Below are 21,450 nucleotides of genomic sequence, written 5' to 3' on the forward strand. Positions count from 1 at the left end.
GGTCTGTCACTTTAATTCACCGCTTCACTCCCACTCTGATCTCTCTGTCCTTGGCCTATTACATTGTTCCAATGTAGCTCAACGTAATCTCGAGGAACAGCACCTCATCTTTCGATTAGGCACTTTAAAGCCTTCTGGCCTCAACATTGAGTTCAACAATTTCAAACTATAACCCCTGCCCCCATTTTTCATGCTGTGATTTTGCCATTCCCATTTGCAACATTTTATCTTTCCTGCCTTTCAAAAGCACAGTATATTCCTTCAATGCCCTCCTGTCTCTGCATTGGTTGGAATCATACCTAGCACAAAGGAAGTTGGCTGTGGTTGCTGGAGGTCATTCATCTCAATCACATGACATCACTGCAGGAGTTCCTCAGGGCAGTGTCCTAGGCCCAACCATCTTCAGCTGTTTCATCAATGACCTTCCTTCCATCATAAGGTCAGAAGTGGGGATGTTCGCTGATGATAGCACACTGTTCAGCACCATTCGAGACTCGTCAGATACTGACGCAGTCCGTGTCCATATGCAGCAAGACCTGGACAACATTCAGACTTGGGCTGACAAGTGGCAAGTAACATTCGCACCACACAAGTGCCAGGCAATGACCATCTCCAACAAGCGAGACTCTAACCATCTCCCCTTGACATTCAATGGCATTACCATCGCTGAATCCCCCACTATCAACATCCTGGGGGTTACCAGTGATCAGAAACTGAACTGGACCAGCCATATAAATACTGTGGCTACAAGAGCAGGCCAGAGGCTGGGAATTCTGCGGCAAGTGTCTCACCTCCTGACTCCCCAAAGCCTTTCCACCATCTACAAGGCACAAGTCAGGAGTGTGATGGAATACTCTCCACTTGCCTGGATGAGTGCAGCTCCAACAAGACTCAAGAAGCTCGACACCATTCAGGATAAAGCAGCCCGCTTGATTGGCACTCCATCCACCACCTTCAACATTCACTCCCTCCACCACCGGCGCACTGTGGCTGCAGTATGTACCATCTACAAGATGCACTGCAGCAACTCGCCAAAGCTCCTTCAACAGCACCTTCCAAACCCGCGACCTCTACCACTTAGAAGGACAAGGGCAGCAGACGCATGGGAACATCACCACATACAAGTTCCCCTCCAAGCCACACACCATCCTGACTTGGACCTGTATCGCCGTTCCTTCACTGTCGCTGGGCCAAAATCCTGGAACTCCCTTCCTAACAGCATTGTGGGTGTACCTACACCATATGGACTGCAGCGGTTCAAGAAGGCGGCTCACCACCATCTTCTCAAGAGCAATTAGGGATGGGCACTAAATGCAGGCCTAGCCAGCGACGCCCACATCCCATCAATGAATAAAAAAAAAACCTGTTACATATCCAACTTTTTCCAGTTCTGATGAAGGGTCCCAGACCTGAAACGTTAACTCTGTTTCTCTCTCCACGGATGCTGCCTGGCCTGCTGAGTTTTTCCAGCGTTTTCTGTTGTTAACTCACCCACACCATCCGAGGTCCCAATCACTGGCTCCTCACAGTCCGACACTCACCCACACCATCCGAGGCCCCAATCACTGGCTCCTCCCCTTCCTCACAGTCCGACACTCACCCACACCATCCAAGGCCCCAATCACCGGCTCCTCACAGTCCGACACTCACCCACACCATCCGAGGCCCCAATCACCGGCTCCTCACAGTCCGACACTCACCCACACCATCCGAGGCCCCAATCACCGGCTCCTCACAGTCCGACACTCACCCACACCATCCGAGGGCCCAATCACTGGCTCCTCCCCCTCCTCACAGTCCGACACTCACCCACACCATCCGAGGCCCCAATCACTGGCTCCTCACAGTCCGACACTCACCCGCACCATCCGAGGCCCCAATCACTGGCTCCTCCCCTTCCTCACAGTCCGACATTCACCCACACCATCCGAGGCCCCAATCACCGGCTCCTCACAGTCCGACACTCACCCACACCATCCGAGGCCCCAATCACCGGCTCCTCACAGTCCGACACTCACCCACACCATCCGAGGGCCCAATCACTGGCTCCTCCCCCTCCTCACAGTCCGACACTCACCCACACCATCCGAGGCCCCAATCACCGGCTCCTCACAGTCCGACACTCACCCGCACCATCCGAGGCCCCAATCACCAACTCCTCCCCCTCCTCACAGTCCGACACTCACCCACACCATCCAAGGTCCCAATCACCAACTCCTCCCCCTCCTCACAGTCCGACACTCACCCACACCATCCGAGGCCCCAATCACCGGCTCCTCACAGTCCGACATTCACCCACACCATCCGAGGCCCCAATCACCGGCTCCTCTCCCTCCTCACAGTCCGACACTCACCCACACCATCCGAGGCCCCAATCACCAGCTCCTCACAGTCCGACACACACCCACACCATCCGAGGCCACCGAGCCCGCTCTGTTCCAGCTCCCGGGACATCCAAACGGCCCGGCTCCAGCCGCTGCTCATTAGTCCAGTTACCAGCAGCCCCCATTACTCTGGGGTCGATTTCTCTTCAACTGAATTTCACAGGACTATCTGGGAATTCGGTGGGGTGGGGGATTTGGGTGTTGGGGGGTGGAAGGGGCCGGAGAATGCGTACTGCGGCCACAGAGCGCGATTTTGCATAAATTAAATTCCCTCAGTGAGTCCCACCCCTTCTGCTACTGCTCCTGGGCCTGGCCAAAGTGGCCATTAATAGGTCCAGGCAGCGAGCGATCGAGGGGGTCATCCGGCCCGATTGCCTGCCTCTCTTCCGCGGCTATGTTCGCACCCAGGTGGCGCTGGAGATGGAGCACGTGGTGTCCGCCGGCACACTTGAGGCCTTCCGAGACCAGTGGGCGCCGCAGGGACTGGAGTGCATCGTCACCCCGGGCAATGTAATTTTAATTTGATTTGATAAGTTTTATTTAAAGTTCTATTTAATTTACAATTAATTTGGTTCAATAAAAAAGAGGACCCCTTCTGCTGGTTGAAAACAGGAGATTGACATCCCTCCCACCAATCGGAACCTGGCCCACCATACAGCCCTGCCCATTTTATTGACCAACCGCAGGGCAGCTCGGGGTCACATGGCTCCTGATTTGAACCCACGCTAATTCAGGAACGAGTTTCCTGAACCGGGGACTCTTCCCTCATTGTTCGCCCGGGGACACAGTTCCTCATCCAGGGACTGAACCCAGAAAATGGGGACGTATGGTCACCCTAAACAAATAGCTATTTTAAACTGTAAAGACATTCTTTTCAGATTCCTTGTTTTTTATGCTTCTTTGTCAGTTGTGATGAAGAGTTAGCAGTGATTGAAGGAGCTGACCGTGACCTGAAAAATCGCCTGGGTCAGTCCTTTGGTTCAAAAGGTGGCAGAGCAAAAGATTTTGGACGACCTACCGCCACGACTTGGAAATGATGTCAAAATAATGAAGAAACTGTTTGATGGCAGCAGCTGAACTAAAACAAGACTGTCTGTCTTGTTTTACACACTTTGTATAAAACTAATAAATTGCAGGACAACGGAGTATTATAGTTTAACTCTTTTATTAAGCATTAGGTCTGTGATCTTACTCATAACAGAACCAGTGGGGAAAAAGCCTGGCATTAGGACCCCTAGCCTGGGTCTTCAAAACAATAGTAGTCCTTACAAATGCCTGCAGGCCAATGACAACTCAGCATGTGATCACATGTGAATATAATAGGTATTCCTTACAGATGCCTGCGGGCCAATGATAATTCAATATGCAAATGTTACATTGTCCACGTACTTCATGAACACAGCTGTCTTAACTGTCGAAAATGAATGATGAAAAGTAGTTTGCTGTTTGCAATTTGATTCTTGTTACTGTTTTCATGCTTAGCTCGGTGTTGTGGAGAAAATAGGACAAACATTATGAGGGTGTAATTTCTTTCAGTGTATAGACCATTCAAATTATTTTTTTGTGCACTTTCCCCTGTGGAGAGCTCAGCATGAAGCCCGGTGCTAAGCCATTTTAAATCCCGGGCCTTATTTGAATAATCCATCACAATCTCCCTCCCAGAACCTATGGGAGTGACATTAGGACCGGCGGGCAGGAGCTGAAATTGTATTGGAAGCACTTGGCCTCTCATATGACTCCTGCCATGATGTAGCTGTCGGGGTTGGCCTTGTGCATGCTTCCCGATTTTAGCAGTTAAAAGTGTGTTGCGGTGCCGATGAATGTAAAGTACGTCCTCACATCCCATGCCTGTTTTGTTGTAAGTTACGGGGGGTCAGGCACATGGAGGGAATGCAGTGTAAGCTCCCGATCCATCTTAAGCCCCCACCTGCACTGTTCCTGCCAGGGTGGGGCTCAAAATCAACCTCTTAATATGTTCCAAAGATAGTTGATGTGAAAAGTATTAACTTTCTTCTCTGTAGCCTTTGTCATCAGCCAGGTGTTAGAACCATATAGTATAGCAGACAAGGAATTGCTATTATACAGTCAGACCTTTGTTGTAAAATACGGCCAGTTATGGAAACTAACACAGCTATATTGTCAGCAGTCAAAAAATATGACTGATATTCAAAATTTCCTTAACAATCAGAATATCAACATATGTGATTTGGGCCATTATTTTCCAAAATAAATGCCAACTGGCTTAATTCATACGCTTCCTAATTCATTCTTTAGATCTACACCAAGTGAAGAAGAAATAATGGATCTCCAATTAGCTGTCAACTTTGGCAATATTTAAGGAGTTATATTTATAATTAGTAGGAATGACACAGATTGAAAATCAATTCAAAGTTATAGAGCCGTGTTTATTTTTGTGAATGAGAAAATAGGTTAGGTTTTTAAACCAAATGATTGCTTGACACCTCCAATAGACTTGATTTTGATGCATCTCACTCTCAGCTCCATGGATTTAATTATGTCACTCTTACTGATCACAAATGTCATTCCCAGCAATTCCATAATATTGGCATTTTACTCAAAAGTAAGGTTGCCTGCTTTTCCAAGTCAAAAAACATATAAAAGCAATATAGGGATAGATAGTGGTGGGATTATTGCTCGAGTTCTGATGTTTCCAGTCTTTTGGGTGTTTTCTTTATTAAAGAAACTTCAATTTGGTCAGCTCATAAACCAGACTGTCTAGTTCAAAGCAGAACAGACCATCCAACTCACCCTAACTTCTGAACAATGATTTTTTAAATAAAATATATTTATCTCATTACTTAAGTCTGCTGATATACAACAGCAGCAACAACAACTTGTATTTATATAGCGCCCTTAACGTAGTAAAACGTCCCAAGGCACTTCACAGGAGTATTAAAGACAAAAAAATTTGACACTGAGCCACATATAGAGAAATTAGGACAGGTGACCAAAAACTTGGTCAAAGGTAGGTTTTAAGTTGCATCTTAAAGGAGGAAAGAGAAGTAGAGACGCGGAAAGGTTTAGGCAGGGAATTCCAGAGCTTAGGGCCTAGGCAACAGAAAGCATGGCCACCGATGGTTGAGGGATTATAATCAGGGATGCTCAAGAGGGCAGAATTGGAGGAGCGCAGATATCTCAGGGGGGGATATATTTTATATCCAACAGAATAAAGAAAAACAGAAAATGCTGTAAATATATATCACTTCAGTCAGCACCTGTAGAAAGGCCGCAGGAAATGGAGTGTGTAGTGAATGTGGGAAATAATATTGTTATTTAATTTGTTATCACAGAATCACAGAAACCCCACAGTGCAGATAGAGGCCATTTCGGCCCATCGAGCCTGCACCGACACATATCCCACCCGATCCCTGTAACCCCTACACCAACACCAACACATATCCCACCCAATCCCCGTAACCCCTACACCAACACCAACACATATCCCACCCTATCTCCGTAACCCCACATATTTTAATCCCCCTAACACTAAGGGTCAATTTATCATAGCCAATCAACCTAACCCGCACATCTTTGGACTGTGGGAGGAAACCGGAGCACCCGGAGGAAACCCACGCAAACACGGGGAGAATGTGCAAACTTTTGTTGCCTTTCTTTTTATGATTTGGGTTTCATTAGTTATGCCCCTCTAAAAATGGGGCACGTTAGTTAGATTTTTTGAGTTGATGACACTGGAGCAACCCTTATCGGTTAGCCAAAAGCACCATCTGTAGAAAGGGCAAATTAATGTTCTTGGTGTTGTATTTGACCATGAGATGAGCTTCCGACCACATACCTGTGCCATCACTGCCTACTTCCACCTCCGTAACATCACCCGTCTCTGCCCCTGCCTCAGCTCATCAGCTGCTGAAACCCTCATCCATGCCCGTTACCTATAGACTTGACTATTCCAAAGCACTCCTGGCCAGCCTCCCAACTTCCACCCTCCATTAACTTGAGCTCAGCCAAAGCTCTGCTGCCCGTATCCTAACTCACACCAAGTCCCGTTCACCTTTCACCCCTGTGCTCGCTGACCTACACTGGCTCCCGGTTGAGCAATGCCTCGATTTAAAAATCCTCATCCTTGTTTTTAAATCCCTCCATGGCCTCGCCCCTCACTAACTCTGTAACCTCCTCCAGCCCCACAACCCTCCAAGTTATCTGCGTTCCTCCAATTCTGGCCTCTTGCACATGCCCGATTTTAATCGCTCCACCACTGGCAACCGTGCCTTCAGCTGCCTAGGCCCTAAGCTCTGGAATTCCCCCCCTAAATGTCTCCACCTCTCTTTCCTCCTTTAAGATGCTCCTTAAAACCTACCTCTTTGACCAAGCTTCTGCCCTAATATCACCTTATGTGGCTCGGTGTCAAATTTGGTTTGATAACGCTCCTGTGAAGCACCTTGGGATATTTTACTACATTAAAGGTGCTGTATGAATGTAAGTTGTTGTTGTTGAAGTAAGAAAGCACTCACGAGCAAATAACATTCGCACACTCTGCTTTTTGGCTTATCATTTTACCAACAAAAGATTAAAGCACGTATGCATACGCCGTGCGAATATGAGTACTGAGACCACGTTCCCAGTGAAGGTGTCTATTACTCATTTTTTATTTACTAATCAGAAAAGCAATTATCGACATCTGGATTCCCAATTAGCCACGTGTGACCAGCGGCCAACCTATTGGGCAACACGGGTCTAGCACAAATGGCAGCGAGTCACTGCAAACAGGTGACACTTGGAAGATATTAGGAGGGATGTAAAAATGACTGACAATGGAGTTTTACCTTTAGGATTGTGGGGATAACAGTTACATAGGATTATAGGCACAGAAACAGGCCATTCGGCCCAACCAGTCCATGCCCGCGTTTATGCTCCACACAAGCCTCCTCCCGTCTTTCTTCATCTAAATCTATCAGCATAACCCTCTGTTTCCTTTTCCCTCATATGCTTGTCTAGCCTCCCCTTAAATGCATCTATACTATTCGCTTCAACCACTCCCTGTGGTAGCGAGTTCCACATTCTCACCACTCTTTGGGTAAAGAAGTTTCTTCTGAATTCCCTATTGAATTTCTTGATGACTATCTTATATTGATGGCCTCTAGCTATGCTCTTCCCCACAAGTGGAAACATTCTCTCTGTATCCACTCTATCAAAATCTTTCATAATTTTAAAGACTTCTAGTAGGTCACCCCTCAACCTTCTTTTTCAAGAGAAAAGAGACCCAGCCTGTTCATCCTTTCCTGATATGTATACCCACGCATTTCTGGTATCATCCTTGTAAATCTTATCTGTACCCTCTCCAGTGCCTCTATATCCTTTTTATAATATGGCGACCAGAACTGTACGCAGTACTCTTGGTCTAACCAAGGTTCGATACAGGTTTAGCATAACTTCCCTACTTTTCAATTCTATCCCTCTCGAAATAAACCCTAGTGCTTGGTTTGCTTTTTTTATGGCCTTGCTAACCTGTGGCATAACTTTTAGTTATTTGTGTATTTGTACTCCTAGATCCCTTTGTTCCTCTACCCCACCTAGACTCGCACCCTCCAAGTGATAAGTGACCTCCCTATTCTTCCTACCAAAATGTAATACCTCACATTTATCTGTGTTGAACTTCATTTGCCAATTATATGCCCATTCTGCAAGTTTATTAATGTCCTCCTGTAATTTGTTGAAGTCCTCCTCAGTATTGACTATCCACTCCAATTTGGTCCTCTTTTGTTGAACCAATTAACTGTAAATTAATAGAACTTTAAATAAAACTTATCAAATTAAATTAAAATTACATTGGCTGGGGTGATGATGCACTCCAGTCCCCGCTGCGCCCACCGGTCTCGGAAGGCCTCAAGTGTGCCAGCGGACACCGCATGCTCCATCTCCAGGGCCACCTGGGCGCGAACATAGCCGCAGAAGCGAGGAAGGCAATCGGGCCGAACGACCCCCTCGACCGCCCGCTGCCTGGACCTGTTAATAGCCACATTGGCCAGGCCCAGGAGCAGTCCTATGAGGAGGTCCTCCGACCTGCCTGCTCCCCTCCGCACCGAGTGACTGAAGATCAGGGGCGTGGGACTGAAGTGCAGCCAAAAATCAAGGAGCAGCCCCTTCAAGTAATGGAACAGGGGCTGCAACCTCTCACATTCAATATAGACATGGAACACGGACTCCTCCAGGCCGCAAAAAAGGCAAGAGGCCTGGGAGTCTGTAAACCAATGAAAAGCTTATTGCACGGGACTGCTCCATGCAACACCCTCCAGGCCAAGTCCCCAATAGAAAAGGGGAGGACTCCCGCGTAGAGAGCCCTCCATGCCACCCCAATTTGGTCTCATCTGCAAATTTAGAAATTGTGTTTTTGATTCCAAAGTCTAAATCGTTAATGTAAATTGTGAACAGCAGTGGTCCCAGCACTGATCCTTGTGGAACACCACTACCCACCTTCTGCCACTGTGAATAGCTACCCTTTACTCCTACTCTCTGCTTTCTGTCCTGAAGCCAGCCAGCAATCCATTCTGATACTTGTCATCTCACTCTACATTCTCTGACCTTGTTCATCAATCTGTTATGGGGTACCTTATCGAAGCCCCTTTTTTATTTTAAATGCACTTATCTCATTACTAATCTCATTATCCAATGTCATGTCCACCTGTTCTATCTCCCTGGTAAATACTAAAGCAAAATAATTCTTTAATATTTCTGCCATCTCTCTCTCGTTACCTGTGGTATTATCCTGACTATCCCTGTTCCCTATTCCCATCCCAACCTTACTTTTTATTGATGTCCCTATTCCCATCCCAACCTTACTTTTTATTGATGTGCCTATAAAATATTTTACTATTTTGTTTTATGTTCCTTGATAATTTAATTTCATACGATAGCAAAATACTGCAGATGCTGGAAATCCAAAATAACAACAGAAAATGCTGGAAAAACTCAGCAGGCCAGGCAACATCCGTGGAGAGAAATCATAGTCAACGTTTCGGGTCAAAACCCTTTATCAAGACTAAAGAGGCACAGGGAATGAAATAGATTAAGAGGCCAGGCTGGGAGAGAACAAAAGAGAAGAGACATTAAGAGGTATTCAAAACAAGACGAGATGGTGATAGGACTAGTGGAGACAAAAGACGGCTCTAGATTAGGTGTGAAATGTGCTGGCAGAATGGGAGACAGCTGCCATGTGGGAGAGAGAAAAAAAGGGAAAGGGTGGGGGGGAAACCAAAACAAAGGTGTGGATAAAAAATATAAGTAAAAATATAATAGGGGCCGAGGTTATGATCTGAAATTGTTGAACTCGATATTGAGTCCGGAAGGCTGTAAAGTGCCTAATCGGAAGATGAGGTGCTGTTCCTCGAGTTTACGTTGAGCTTCCGTGGAACAATGCAAGAGGCCAAGGACGGTGAGGTCCGAGTGGGAATGGGGCGGTGATTTAAAATGACAGGCGACCGGAAGCTCGGGGTCACCCTTACGGACTGAACGGAGGTGATGAAATTTAATTTCATAGTTCCTCTTTACCTCCCTAATTTTTTTTAAAATTCCCTCCTAATCTTTTCGTATTCTCCCTTATCATGCACTCCCCTGTTGTCTGTGCACTTAATGTATGCATCTTTCCTTACCCTCAATTGTTCCCTTATGGCTTTATTCATCCATGGAGACGCATTAGTGTTTAGCTTGTTCTCTTTTAGCGGAATAAAGTTGAGTGCATTGGCTGGCTTGGTGTTGTGAGCAGGCCTGGCCGGGGCTGAGCAAGCTGATGATGTCATAAGCGCGCGCCGCTGGCTAGTGGATGCACAAGCCGGAGAGAGCGAGCTGGGAAAGTGCGAGAAGCAGCGGGGTGACGGGACGGTGAGTGGAGTGGAGTAGGGAGCCCGAGCCCGGCCCCGGTCGCCGTGTTTAGAGGCGCCTTTTCCGCGGTGGCAGTCGGACGGGTTCTGTTTTACTCGCGCACGTGAGCCGGATTCGGGACAAGGCCCAGGAAGTCGGGAGTGTCGGAGAACGGCATTCCCTGCACAGGAGGCGCGGCTTCAGCGCGCAGTCAGACCGGCCAACAGCTTGGGCTGCCTGACGGTGTGGATGAAGCCAGGGCGGTCTCTGTGGCGCTGGTCAAGCTCGGGTTCCAGATCTCTGGCTGTGTTTGAGCCTCTCCAGAAGCGGGTGGAGGGGAGTTCTGGGCTAGAGGATGTCAGAGATGGAGAAAGGCAAGGCTATGAAGGGATTTAAACACAATAGAGAATTTTAAATTGGAGTTGTTAGTGCTCTGGGCACCAATGTAGTAACAAGGGCAGAATGATGGGTGAGCAGGACTTGGTACACGATAGGATACAGGGAGCATAGTTTTGGATAAGCTCGAGTTTGTGTGGCGGTTGACCAGGAGAGCATTGGAATAGTTGATGATAGAGTTTTTTGAAGAAGGGTTTCAACCCGAAACGTCAACTCAAATTTCTCTCCACGGATGTTGCCTGACCTGCTGAGTTTTTCCAGCATTCGCTGTTGTTATATTGGAATAGTTGAGTTTGGTGTGGACAAGGATTTCAACGGTAGGTGGGCAAGGATTTCAGTGGTAGATGGACAGAGGGGGACACTCATAGGTGGAGGTAGACATTATTTGTGATGGAGATGGTGTCAACCTTTACAGTTTAACTGGAAGAAATTGTGGTGCAACCATGACTGATTCAAACAAGCAACTTGACATGCAGTGGAAGGGTCAAAAGAAGTAATGGAGAGGTAGAGCTGGGTGTTGTCAGCATACATGTGGCAGCTAGCCCCATATCTGAGGGTGATGTCACCTGGGGGCAGCATGTAAATGAGAGGGGAAAGACACTGAGGTTGCTACGTGGGTGACTGCAGAGGTAACGATGTGAAGGTGAGAAACCATTTGTGGAGATGCTCATGTATGTCAGATTGGTCAAGAGTGGAATCTCATTAAGATGGATAGTGGAGGAGTGGCACTGGAGGAGATGGTGTGGTCGACTGTCAAAGGCTGCAGGGAGGACAAGGAGACATAGTGCACCAGGGTCACAGTAAGCGAGGGTATCATTTGTGATTTTGGTTAGGGTCGCTTCAGTGCTAAGGCAGGACTGGAAACCTGATTGGGGAGATTTAAACATGGAGTTGCTGGAAAGATGGGCATGCATTTGGGAAGAGAAAGCATGTTCAAGGACTTTGGAGAAGAAAGGAAGGTAGGTTGGAGATGGGGCAGTAGAGAGCTTGAGGGTGGATTTTTTTTTGAGGAGGGGTGATGTTTGTGTTTTTTAAGGGAGGGGAAGGTACCTGAGGAGAGAGAACCACTTTCAATATCAGCTAGCATTGGGACCAGGAAGGGAAGTTGAGTTGTTGATGGGAAAGAAACTAGAGAATAATGTGGGTTCAGGACTAGGGCAGGTTGAGCCTGGGGAAGTTTGGCTTGAGGGGTTGGAGGAGGAGGGGCGAGGCTGATACAGCTAAATGGATATTTTCTGTTGTGATTAATCAGTTGACATTGTAGTTTCTTTTTAATTTTAAAATTTTCTTTTTAAACTTAAGCATTGGATTAACTTGAAGACACCAGCAATGGACATCCGACCTAATCAGACAATTTACATTAACAACATCAATGATAAAGTTAAAAAGGATGGTAAGTGGTTCTAAAGCTTTCTTCACAGTCCAACATACTGATCTGTTGATCTCTTTATTGCATGTGCATTATTTGTAGGGCAAGTGATATGGCACAACAAACATGACTGAAAATCATGGGGCAGTTACCGTGGATGCTTTGTTACAGTCCATTTGTTTCTCTCCCCCCCCCCCCCCCCCCCCGGACAGGAGCCCATCTTTGCTCGCCATCACTACCGTTCAATCTCAAATTTTACACAGTGAAGCTGAGTGAGTGCCAACTGTACGATCAGCTGCTACAGTAGCCATCTAACAACTTCCTTCACTCTGGGATGTGCTGCAAAAGGCAGCACATCCCAGAGTGTGTTGGTGAAAGAAAATAGTGCTAGAGTCAACTATGGGATTTGTCATGAGATGTTGTGTCCCAACAAATCATTTACCTTACTCCTTGGTTAGAAGTAAAATTTTCTGTCGAATGAAAATGGAAGCTGGAACAAAATGATGAGAACAGACTTTCTCTTCAATCTCTGAGAAATATTCAAGTTCTGATAACGCTTTGATAAAATCATGGTTTTCTGTGCTATATATTCCATGGTTGTGGTCACAGGAATGGAGGTGAAAAATGGGGATTAAAGTCTCTCAACACACGCCAATCAGTTGGTAAATGGTTAGTGGTATTCGTAAAGGATAGAAGAGACCTTTTTTATTAAACAATTTATATTATAAAAAAAAACCTTGAGTTTGGAATAGTAACTGATGCTGCATTAAACATTTGCAGCTTAAATTGTTTGGTTGGGGATGAAGTGGTTGAGCAGCCAAATGCATAGATGTAAATCTGGATAACATAAATAAAGAAAAAGTAAATACTCCAGGGTGAGTTTTGAACTTTGAAAACAGTAAATATGACACATGTGGGTTACAAGGCAGTAAACCAGTTTGGAGTTTTGTTGACCTAATAAAGTGTGGGCAGTTTGTGAATAACATCTCAACCCTGAAATTGATACCAACCCACATTTTGTATAATTGATGCTTATTTTGTAGTGGATTGAGGGTGATGGTGGCTACAGGGTAACAGAGATCATTCTGTGGGCCAGCTACCACGTCCAGTGAAGACCGTGTAATGTAGCAGTGGAAATTTTAAGAATTCCCAAAATGGGTATTCCATGTTGCCAATTAAGTACGATTTGGTTTGCTAGTGTGGTAGTAATAAAAATTATAAAACTTTGCCCTTTATATTTCTATAACCTCCAGCCATAAACCTTGCCCCCTTCCATTCCTCTGACTCCAGTCTCTTGTACAACTCTCGCTCTCGCTCCATCAGCCACCTAGGCAGCACACTAGAATTCTCTCCCTAAACCCTTTACCACCTCCTTCTTAAAAATCCACCTCTTTGCTCAGGATTTTTCTCACTCCTCCTAATCTTTCCTTCTTTGACTCGGTATCAATTTCTCCTCATGCCTCTGAGAAGTGCTTTGGGACATTTTTCTGCATTAATGATACTGTATAAACATAAGTTGTCGAGTGTACGCTAGGTTCTGTGTAGCATTCTTTGAGTAAGAAGGTCATGGGTAAAAGACACACGCCAGGGACTTGAGCACATAATCAGAAGGTCAGAAGTGGGGATGTTCACTGATGATTGCACCGTGTTCAGTGCCATTCGCAACTCCTCAGATAATGAAGCAGTCTGTGCCCGCATGCAGCAAGACTTGAACAACATTCAGGCTTGGGCTGATGAGTGGCAAGTAACATTCGTGCCACACAAGTGCCAGGCAATGACCATCTCCAACAAGAGAGAGTCTAACCACTGCCCCTTGACATTCAGTGGAATTATCATTGCTGAATCCCCCACCATCAACATCCTGGGGGGTCACAATTGAAACTTAACTGGACCAGCCACATAAATACTGTGGCGATAAGAGCAGGTCAGAGGCTGGGTATTCTGCGGCGAGTGATGCACGTCCTGACCAGCATTCCCTGCTCCAGGGAACCCCCGCAGCTGGCTTGTCGGCATTTCAATGTTTTAAAAAAAAAATGCGTATGCGTGGTATTTTGAATGGGCCGCGCTGGGCCAAATAAGATTACAGGAACATAGCTCCTGATTCCCAAAGCCTTTCCACCATCTACAAGGCACAAGTCAGGAGTATGATGGAATACTCTTCAATTACCTGGATGAGTGCTGCTCCAGCAACACTCAAGAAGCTTGACACCATCCAGGACAAAGCAGCCCGCTTGATTGGCACCCCATCCACCACCTTAAACATTCACTCCCTCCACCACCGACGCACCTTGGCTCAGCGTGTACCATCTACAAGATGCACTCCAGCAACTCTCTAAGGCTTCTTCGACAGCACCTCCCAAATCTGCAACCGCTACCACCTAGAAGGACAAAGGCAGCAAGCGCATGGGAACACCGCCACCTCCAGGTTCTGCTCAGTCATCCTGACTTGGAAATATATCGCTATTCCTTGATTGTCGCTGGGGGTCAAAATCCTGGAACTTCCAACCTAACAGCGCTATGGGAGTACCTTTACCACACGGACTGCAATGGTTTAAGGAGGCAGCTCCCCACCACCTTCTCGGGGACAGTTAGGGATGTGCAATAAATGCAGGCTTTGCCAGCGATGCCCACAGCCCATGAATGAATAAAAAAAAATCTAGGCCACCAATTTGTTCTGGTACTGAGGTGTTGCATTGTCTTTTGGAAGAGATGATAAACTGAGACCTTGCCTGCTTATTCCAAGTGTACATTAAAAAAAATCTTGACTAACATTTATCCCTCAACCAATACCAGCAAAAGAGATGAACTGGCCATTTATCTCTTTGCTGTTTGTGGGATCCTGCTGTGTGCAAGGTGGCTGCCGCATTTGCCTACATAAAACTTCAACAGTAATTCATTGGCTGTGAAGCACTTTAGGATGTCCTGAGGACATGAAAGGTGCTATATAAATGCAAGTTTGTTCTTCTGGTCCTGGTCTTTGTCCTTGTCATCCATATTGTTAAGAAGGAAAGATTTACTCCTGAGTCTACAGTGCTCTTATCTTCAGTATGTTTTATTGCTGCTCATTCCAATGAAACCTGCTTGGAAAGTTACTAAAATCTTGGTGATTCATGTGTGCATGCGTGAGAGAGAGAACTCCAGTAGACAGTTTTTGACAGTAACTAGTAATTGAAACATAAGTCTGAGTCTTTTTTCAACTTTTCCGATAGGACATTTGTTGATGTGCATCAATTAGACAATTCATTTCCAATGGTGCTCTTCATGCAGAAAAACAAAAATGTTATTGGTTTGAAGTATATTTCCTGAAAATCTAGTGGTAGAAAAAGAACAACTATGCTAATGACTTACAACCCTATACTAATTTTGGGAAGATAATATTTTGGTGATGAAGCAACTTAAAAATTAATGAAAAATGTATCTAAAAGGAGCGTGCTGGTACAGTACATGGATATATCAGTAAAATGATAGGATGTAGGATGTCTACTATTTTTATAAATTAGTGAGCTGGTTGTATAACCATTGTCTAATTTTGGTTATGGAATGGTTATATATTCCAATATAAGGAATGTTAATTTTCTGCCTTAAGTACTAAAAGAGGTGAATGTAGCAAATTAACAATGTGTTTTTGTTTTTCTCTAGAGTTGAAGAGAGCATTATATGCACTGTTTTCTCAGTTTGGTCAAATAATTGATATTGTAGCTTTGAAGACTATGAAAATGAGAGGACAAGCATTTGTAATTTTTAAAGAGATAACGTGTGCTACAAGTGCTTTACGGCAGTTACAAGGATTTCCATTTTATAGCAAACCTATGGTAAGTAAATCGTCACAGAAAATTGATACTGCATAGAAACATAGAAGATAGGAGCAGGAGTAGGCCATTCAGCCCCTCGAGCCTGCTCCGCCATTCAATGCGATCATGGCTGATCATCCAAATTCAGTACTCTGTCCCTGCTTTCTCCCCATATCCCTTGATCACTTTAGCCTTAAGAAATATATCCAACTCCTTCTTGAATATATTTAATGAATTGGCCTCAACTGCCTTCTGTGGTAGAGAATTCCACAGGTTCACCACTCTCTGGGTGAAGAAATTCCTCCATCTCAGTCCTAAATGGCTTACCCCTTATCCTTAGACTATGACCCCTAGTTCTGGACTCACCCCGCCATCGGGAACATCCTTCCTGCATCTAGTCTGTTTAGTCCTGTTAGAATTTTATAAGTTACAATGAGATCCCCTCTCATTCTTCCAAACTCGAGCGAATATAAGCCTAATCGACCCAATCTCTCTCCATACATCATTCCTGCCATCCCAGGTATCAGTCTGGTGAATCTTCGCTGCACTCCCTCCATGGCAAGAACATCCTTCCTCAGATAAGGCGACCAAAACTGCACACACTATTCAAGATGTGGTCTCACCAAGGCCCTGTACAACTGCAGCAAGACATCCTTGCTCCTGTACTCGAATCCTCTCGCTATGAAGGCCAACATACCATTTGCCTTCTTAACCGCCTGCTGCACCTGCATGCTTACCTTTAGCGACTGGTGCACAAGGACACCCAGGTCTCATTGCACTTCCCCTTTTCCCAATCTATTGCTGTTCAGATAATAATCTGCCTTCCTGTTTTTGCCACCAAAGTGGATAACCTCACATTTATCTACATTCTACTGCATCTGCCATGCATCTACCCAATCGCCCAACCTGTCCAAATCATATTGGAGTTTCTCTGCATCCTCCTCACAGCACATGCGTCCACCCAGCTTTGTGTCATCTGCAAACTTGGAGATATTACATCTAGTTCCCTCGTCTAGATCATTAATATATATATTGTGAATAACTGGGGTCCTAGCACCGATCCCTGCGGTACCCCACTAGTCACTGCCTTCCACTCCGAAAAAGACCAGTTTATTCCAACTCTTTGCTTTCTGTCTGCCAACCAGTTTTCTATCCAAGTCAGTACCTTACCCCCAATCCCATGTGCTTTAACTTTGCACGCTAGTCTCTTATGCGGGACCTTATCGAAAGCCTTCTGAAAATCCAAATACACTACATCCTCTGGTTCTCCCTTATCTATTCTACCAGTTACATCCTCCAAAAAATTCCAGTAGATTAGTCAAGCACGATTTACCTTTTGTAAATCCATGTTGACTTTGTCCGATCCTGTCACTGTTTTCCAAGTGCTCTGCTATTACATCTTTTATAATGGACTCTAGCATTTTCCCCACTACCCATGTCAGGCTTATCGATCTATAATTCCCTGTTTTCTCTCTACCACCTTTTTTAAATAGTGGGGTTACATTAGCTACCCTCCAATCCATGGGAACTGTTCCAGAGTCTATAGAATTTTGGAAGATGACCAGCAATGCATCTACTATTTCTAGGGCCACTTCCTTAAGTTACTTAGGATGTAGATTATCAGGCCCTGGGGATTTATCGGTCTTCAATCCCGTCAATTTCCCTAACCCCATTTCCCTACAAATACTGATTTCATTCAGTTCCTCCCTCTCATTAGACCCTATGTTCCCCGACATCTCTGGGAAACATAGAAGATAGGAGCAGGAGTAGGCCATTCAATGAGATCATGGCTGATCATCCAAATTCAGTACCCTGTCCCTGCCTTCTCTCCCTATCCCTTTAGCCTTAAGAAATATATCTAACTCCTTCTTGAATATATTTAATGAATTGGCCTCTACTGTCTTCTGTGGTAGAGAATTCCACAGGTTCACCACTCTCTGGGTGAAGAAATTCCTCCTCATTGTGTCCTAAATGGCTTACCCCTTATCCTTTGACTCCTTGGTCTCCCTGGCCATCGGGAACATCCTTCCTACATCTAGTCTGTCCAGTCCTGTTAGAATTTTATAAGTTTCAATGAGATCCCCTCTCATTCTTCTAAACTCCAGCGAGTATAAGCCCAATCGACCCAATCTCCTCATACGTCATTCCTGCCATCCCAGGTATCAGCCTGGTGAAACTTCGCTGCACTCCCTCCATGGCAAGAACATCCTTCCTCAGATAAGGCGACCAAAACTGCACACAATACTCAAGATGTAGTTTATTTGTGTCCTCCTTTGTGAAGACAGAACCAAAGTATGTATTTAGTTGGCCTGCCATGTCTTTGTTCCCCATTATAAATTCCCCTGATTCTGAGTGCAAGGGACCTACGCTTGACTTTACCAATCTTTTTCTCTTCACATATCTATAGAAGCTTTAGCAATAAAGACCTAGAAATAAAGAACATGTATACCAGAGTAAGCCACATTGTTGTTCATTACTATTGAAAAGCTTAAAGCTAGCATTCTTTTGGATCAGGATTTTGTGTTGCTTGAGAAATCTGTCAACGTTGGACCATATTATCTTGTTTATGAATTGAGAATAAGAAAATGCTATAAGGCCTATAGGTGTTTGCACCCATCCTTGGCTGATTTCATCCCCATATGCCAACTTCCCTATCCCCCACCTTGTGGGAGAGGCAAAGAACCAGAGACCTGTAGCAAGTTCAGGTGTTCTGTCAAAAATTCCTTCCTGACCACTCGCAGGCGATCAGACAGGCAGAAGGCCCCAAACCCATTATTTTATTATCAAGAATGATCTTTGTTGGATAACCTCCTTTCTTCAAATTTAATTAACCATACACATTCTAAAAATGTAATCTTCTTGTAATCTCTCATTAACTAAGGGTCCCTTTGTAATCTAGCTATGTCACAGAATTGGAGTCTTCGTGCAGTGGTGATGTACTTCCAGCTGTAGATAATTGCCTTTGCAAATGAACAACTTTAAAACATAACTTTAAAAATTTAGTTTAATCCAATTTTGTAAGATTTCATTAGTTCAGTTGGAGCAGCTGATTTGTATAACTGGCCTTAATTGCTGGAAAAAATTATTAAAGGTTCTACATGATTGTAATAAACAGAGGAAATAAATAATTTTCTGCTGCAGAACATTAATGCTTTCATTGGTGAGTTCATTGTAAAGTAGTGCTGCTGCTAAATTTGGAGTGAGATACAGCCTGGGCCGGGGAGTCATAGAGTTATACAGCACGGATAGAGGCCCTTCGGCCCATCGTGTCCGCGCCGGCCATCAAGCCCTGTCTAATCTAATCCCATATTCCAGCATTTGGTCCGTAGCCTTGTATGCTGTGGCATTCCAAGTGCTCATCCAAATGCTTCTTAAATGTTGTGAGGGTTTCTGCCTCCACAACCCTTTCAGGCAGTGAGTTCCAGACTCCAACCACCCTCTGGGTGAAAAAGTTCTTTCTCAAATCCCCTCTAAACCTCCCGCCCTTTACCTTGAATCTATGCCCCCTAGTTATTGACCCCTCTACTAAGGGAAAAAGCTCCTCAGCATCCATCCTATCTATGCCCCTCATAATTTTGTACACCTCAATCATGTCCCCCCTCAGCCTCCTCTGCTCCAAGGAAAACAAACCCAATCTGCCCAGTCTCTCTTCATAGCTGAAGCGCTCCAGCCCTGGTAACATCCTGGTGAACCTCCTCTGCACCCTCTCCAACGCGATCACATCCTTCCTGTAGTGTGGCGACCAGAACTGCACACAGTATTCCAGCTGTGGCCTAACCAGTGTTTTATACAGCTCCATCATAACCTCCTTGCTCTTATATTCAATGCCTCGGCTAATGAAGGCAAGTATCCCATATGCCTTTTTTTACCACCTTATCCACCTGTTCCGCCGCCTTCAGGGATCTGTGTACTTGCACACCCAGATCCCTCTGACCCTCCGTCTTGCCTAGGGTCTTACCATTCATTGTGTATTCCCTTGCCTTGTTAGTCCCCCCAAAGTGCATCACCTCGCACTTTTCCGGGTTAAATTCCATTTGCCACTGTTCCGCCCATCTGACCAACCCATCTATATCGTCCTGCAGACTGAGGCTACCCTCCTCGCTATTTACCACCCTACCAATTTTTGTATCATCCGCGAACTTACTGATCATACCTTTTACATTCATATCCAAGTCATTAATGTAGACCACAAACAGCAAGGGACCCAGCACCGATCCCTGTGGTACCCCACTGGCCACAGGCTTCCAGTCACAAAAACAACCTTCAACCATCACCCTCTGCCTTCTGCCACTAAGCCAGTTTTGTATCCAATGTGCCAAGGCACCCTGGATTCCATGGGCTCTTACCTTCTTGACCAGTCTCCTGTGCGGGACTTTATCGAAGGCCTTACTGAAATCCATGTATACCACATCCACTGCGTTACCCTCATCCACACACCTAGTCACCCCCTCAAAAAATTCAATCAAATTAGTCAGACATGATCTTCCCTTGACAAAGTCATGTTGACTATCCCTGATTAATCCTTGCCTCTCCAAGTGGAGACAACTTTTGTCCCTCAGAATTTTTTCCAATAATTTTCCTACCACTGATGTTAGGCTCACTGGCCTGTAGTTCCCCGGTTTTTCCCTACTTCCCTTCTTGAATAATGGTACTACATTAGCGGTTCTCCAGTCCTCTGGCACATCCCCTGTGGCCAGAGAGGTCCTGAATATATGTGTTAGAGCCCCCGCAATCTCTTCCTTTGCCTCACACAGCAGCCTGGGATACATTTCATCCGGGCCTGGGGATTTATCCATTTTTAGGCCAGCTAAAACCGGCAATACCTCCTCCCTCTCGATGTTAATATGTTCGAGCATATCACAGTCCCCCCGCCCTATTTCTATGTCTACATTGTCCTTCTCCATAGTGAAAACAGATGCAAAAAATTCATTTAGAACCCCTCCTACATCTTCCGGCTCCACACACAGATTGCCACTTTTGTCCCTAATGGGCCCTATTTTTTCCCTAGTTATCCTCTTACCCTTAATATACTTATAAAACATCTTAGGATTTTCCTTTATTTTGCTCGCCAGTGTTATTTCATGGCCCCTCCTTGATCTCCTAATTTCTTTTTTAAGTATCCCCCTGCACTTTTTGTACTCCTCTAGGGCTTCCTCCGTCTTTAGCCTTTTGTATCTGCCAAAAGCCCTCCTTTTTTTCCTAATCCATTCTCGTATATCCCCTGACATCCAAGGTTCCCTGTGGTTTTTGGAACCACCCTTGACCTTTACGGGAACATGTTGCCATTGTATGATCTCAATCTCCCTTCTGAAAGCCTCCCATTGCTCCGATGCGGATTTTCCTACAAGTAGCTGATCCCAGTCCATTTTGGCCAGATCCTGCCTTATCCTATTAAAATCGGCCTTCCCCCAATTTAGAACCTTTATTTCCGGCCCATCCCTGTCCTTTTCCATGACCACCTTAAACCTCACCGTATTATGGTCACTGTCACCAAAGTGCTCCCCTACTAGCACTTTTTCCACTTGGCCAGCCACATTCCCTAGAATTAGGTCCAGTACCGCCCCCTCTCTTGTAGGACTTTCTACATGCTGGCTCAAAAAGCTCTCCTGGATGCACTTTAAGAATTCTACACCCTCTGAGCCTTTCACACTCTGACTATCCCAGTTAATATTGGGGA

The 21,450-nt window shown here is 45.4% G+C and overlaps 2 protein-coding genes across 4 annotated transcripts in view; both read left to right on the forward strand.

Annotated features, from left to right (window-relative positions):
* The window catches only part of LOC147106135 (polyglutamylase complex subunit TTLL1), a 101,531-nt gene extending 89,526 nt beyond the window's left edge, over nucleotides 1-12,005 (forward strand). For 2 of the 3 annotated variants that reach the window (XM_086008946.1, XM_086008945.1), the window contains exon 10: nucleotides 3,292-3,530. In XM_086008946.1, the coding sequence (XP_085865072.1) occupies nucleotides 3,292-3,421 (130 nt within the window). In that variant the 3' untranslated portion in view covers nucleotides 3,422-3,530. Of the gene's footprint in view, nucleotides 1-3,291; nucleotides 3,531-11,915 lie in introns of those variants that run through there. The other variant, XM_086008947.1, reaches the window with a different exon arrangement.
* Nucleotides 11,923-21,450, forward strand: part of snrpb2 (small nuclear ribonucleoprotein polypeptide B2) — a 39,721-nt gene continuing 30,193 nt past the window's right edge. Inside the window, exons 1-2 of the mRNA XM_086008949.1 lie at nucleotides 11,923-12,006; nucleotides 15,622-15,794. Coding sequence (XP_085865075.1) covers nucleotides 11,943-12,006; nucleotides 15,622-15,794 — 237 coding nt within the window. The 5' untranslated portion in view covers nucleotides 11,923-11,942. The remainder of the gene's footprint in view (nucleotides 12,007-15,621; nucleotides 15,795-21,450) is intronic.

The sequence above is a fragment of the Somniosus microcephalus genome, chromosome 16 (genome assembly GCF_052327205.1).
Source record: "Somniosus microcephalus isolate GS21.2 chromosome 16, FLI_Smic_1.0, whole genome shotgun sequence".
Taxonomy (NCBI): domain Eukaryota; kingdom Metazoa; phylum Chordata; class Chondrichthyes; order Squaliformes; family Somniosidae; genus Somniosus; species Somniosus microcephalus.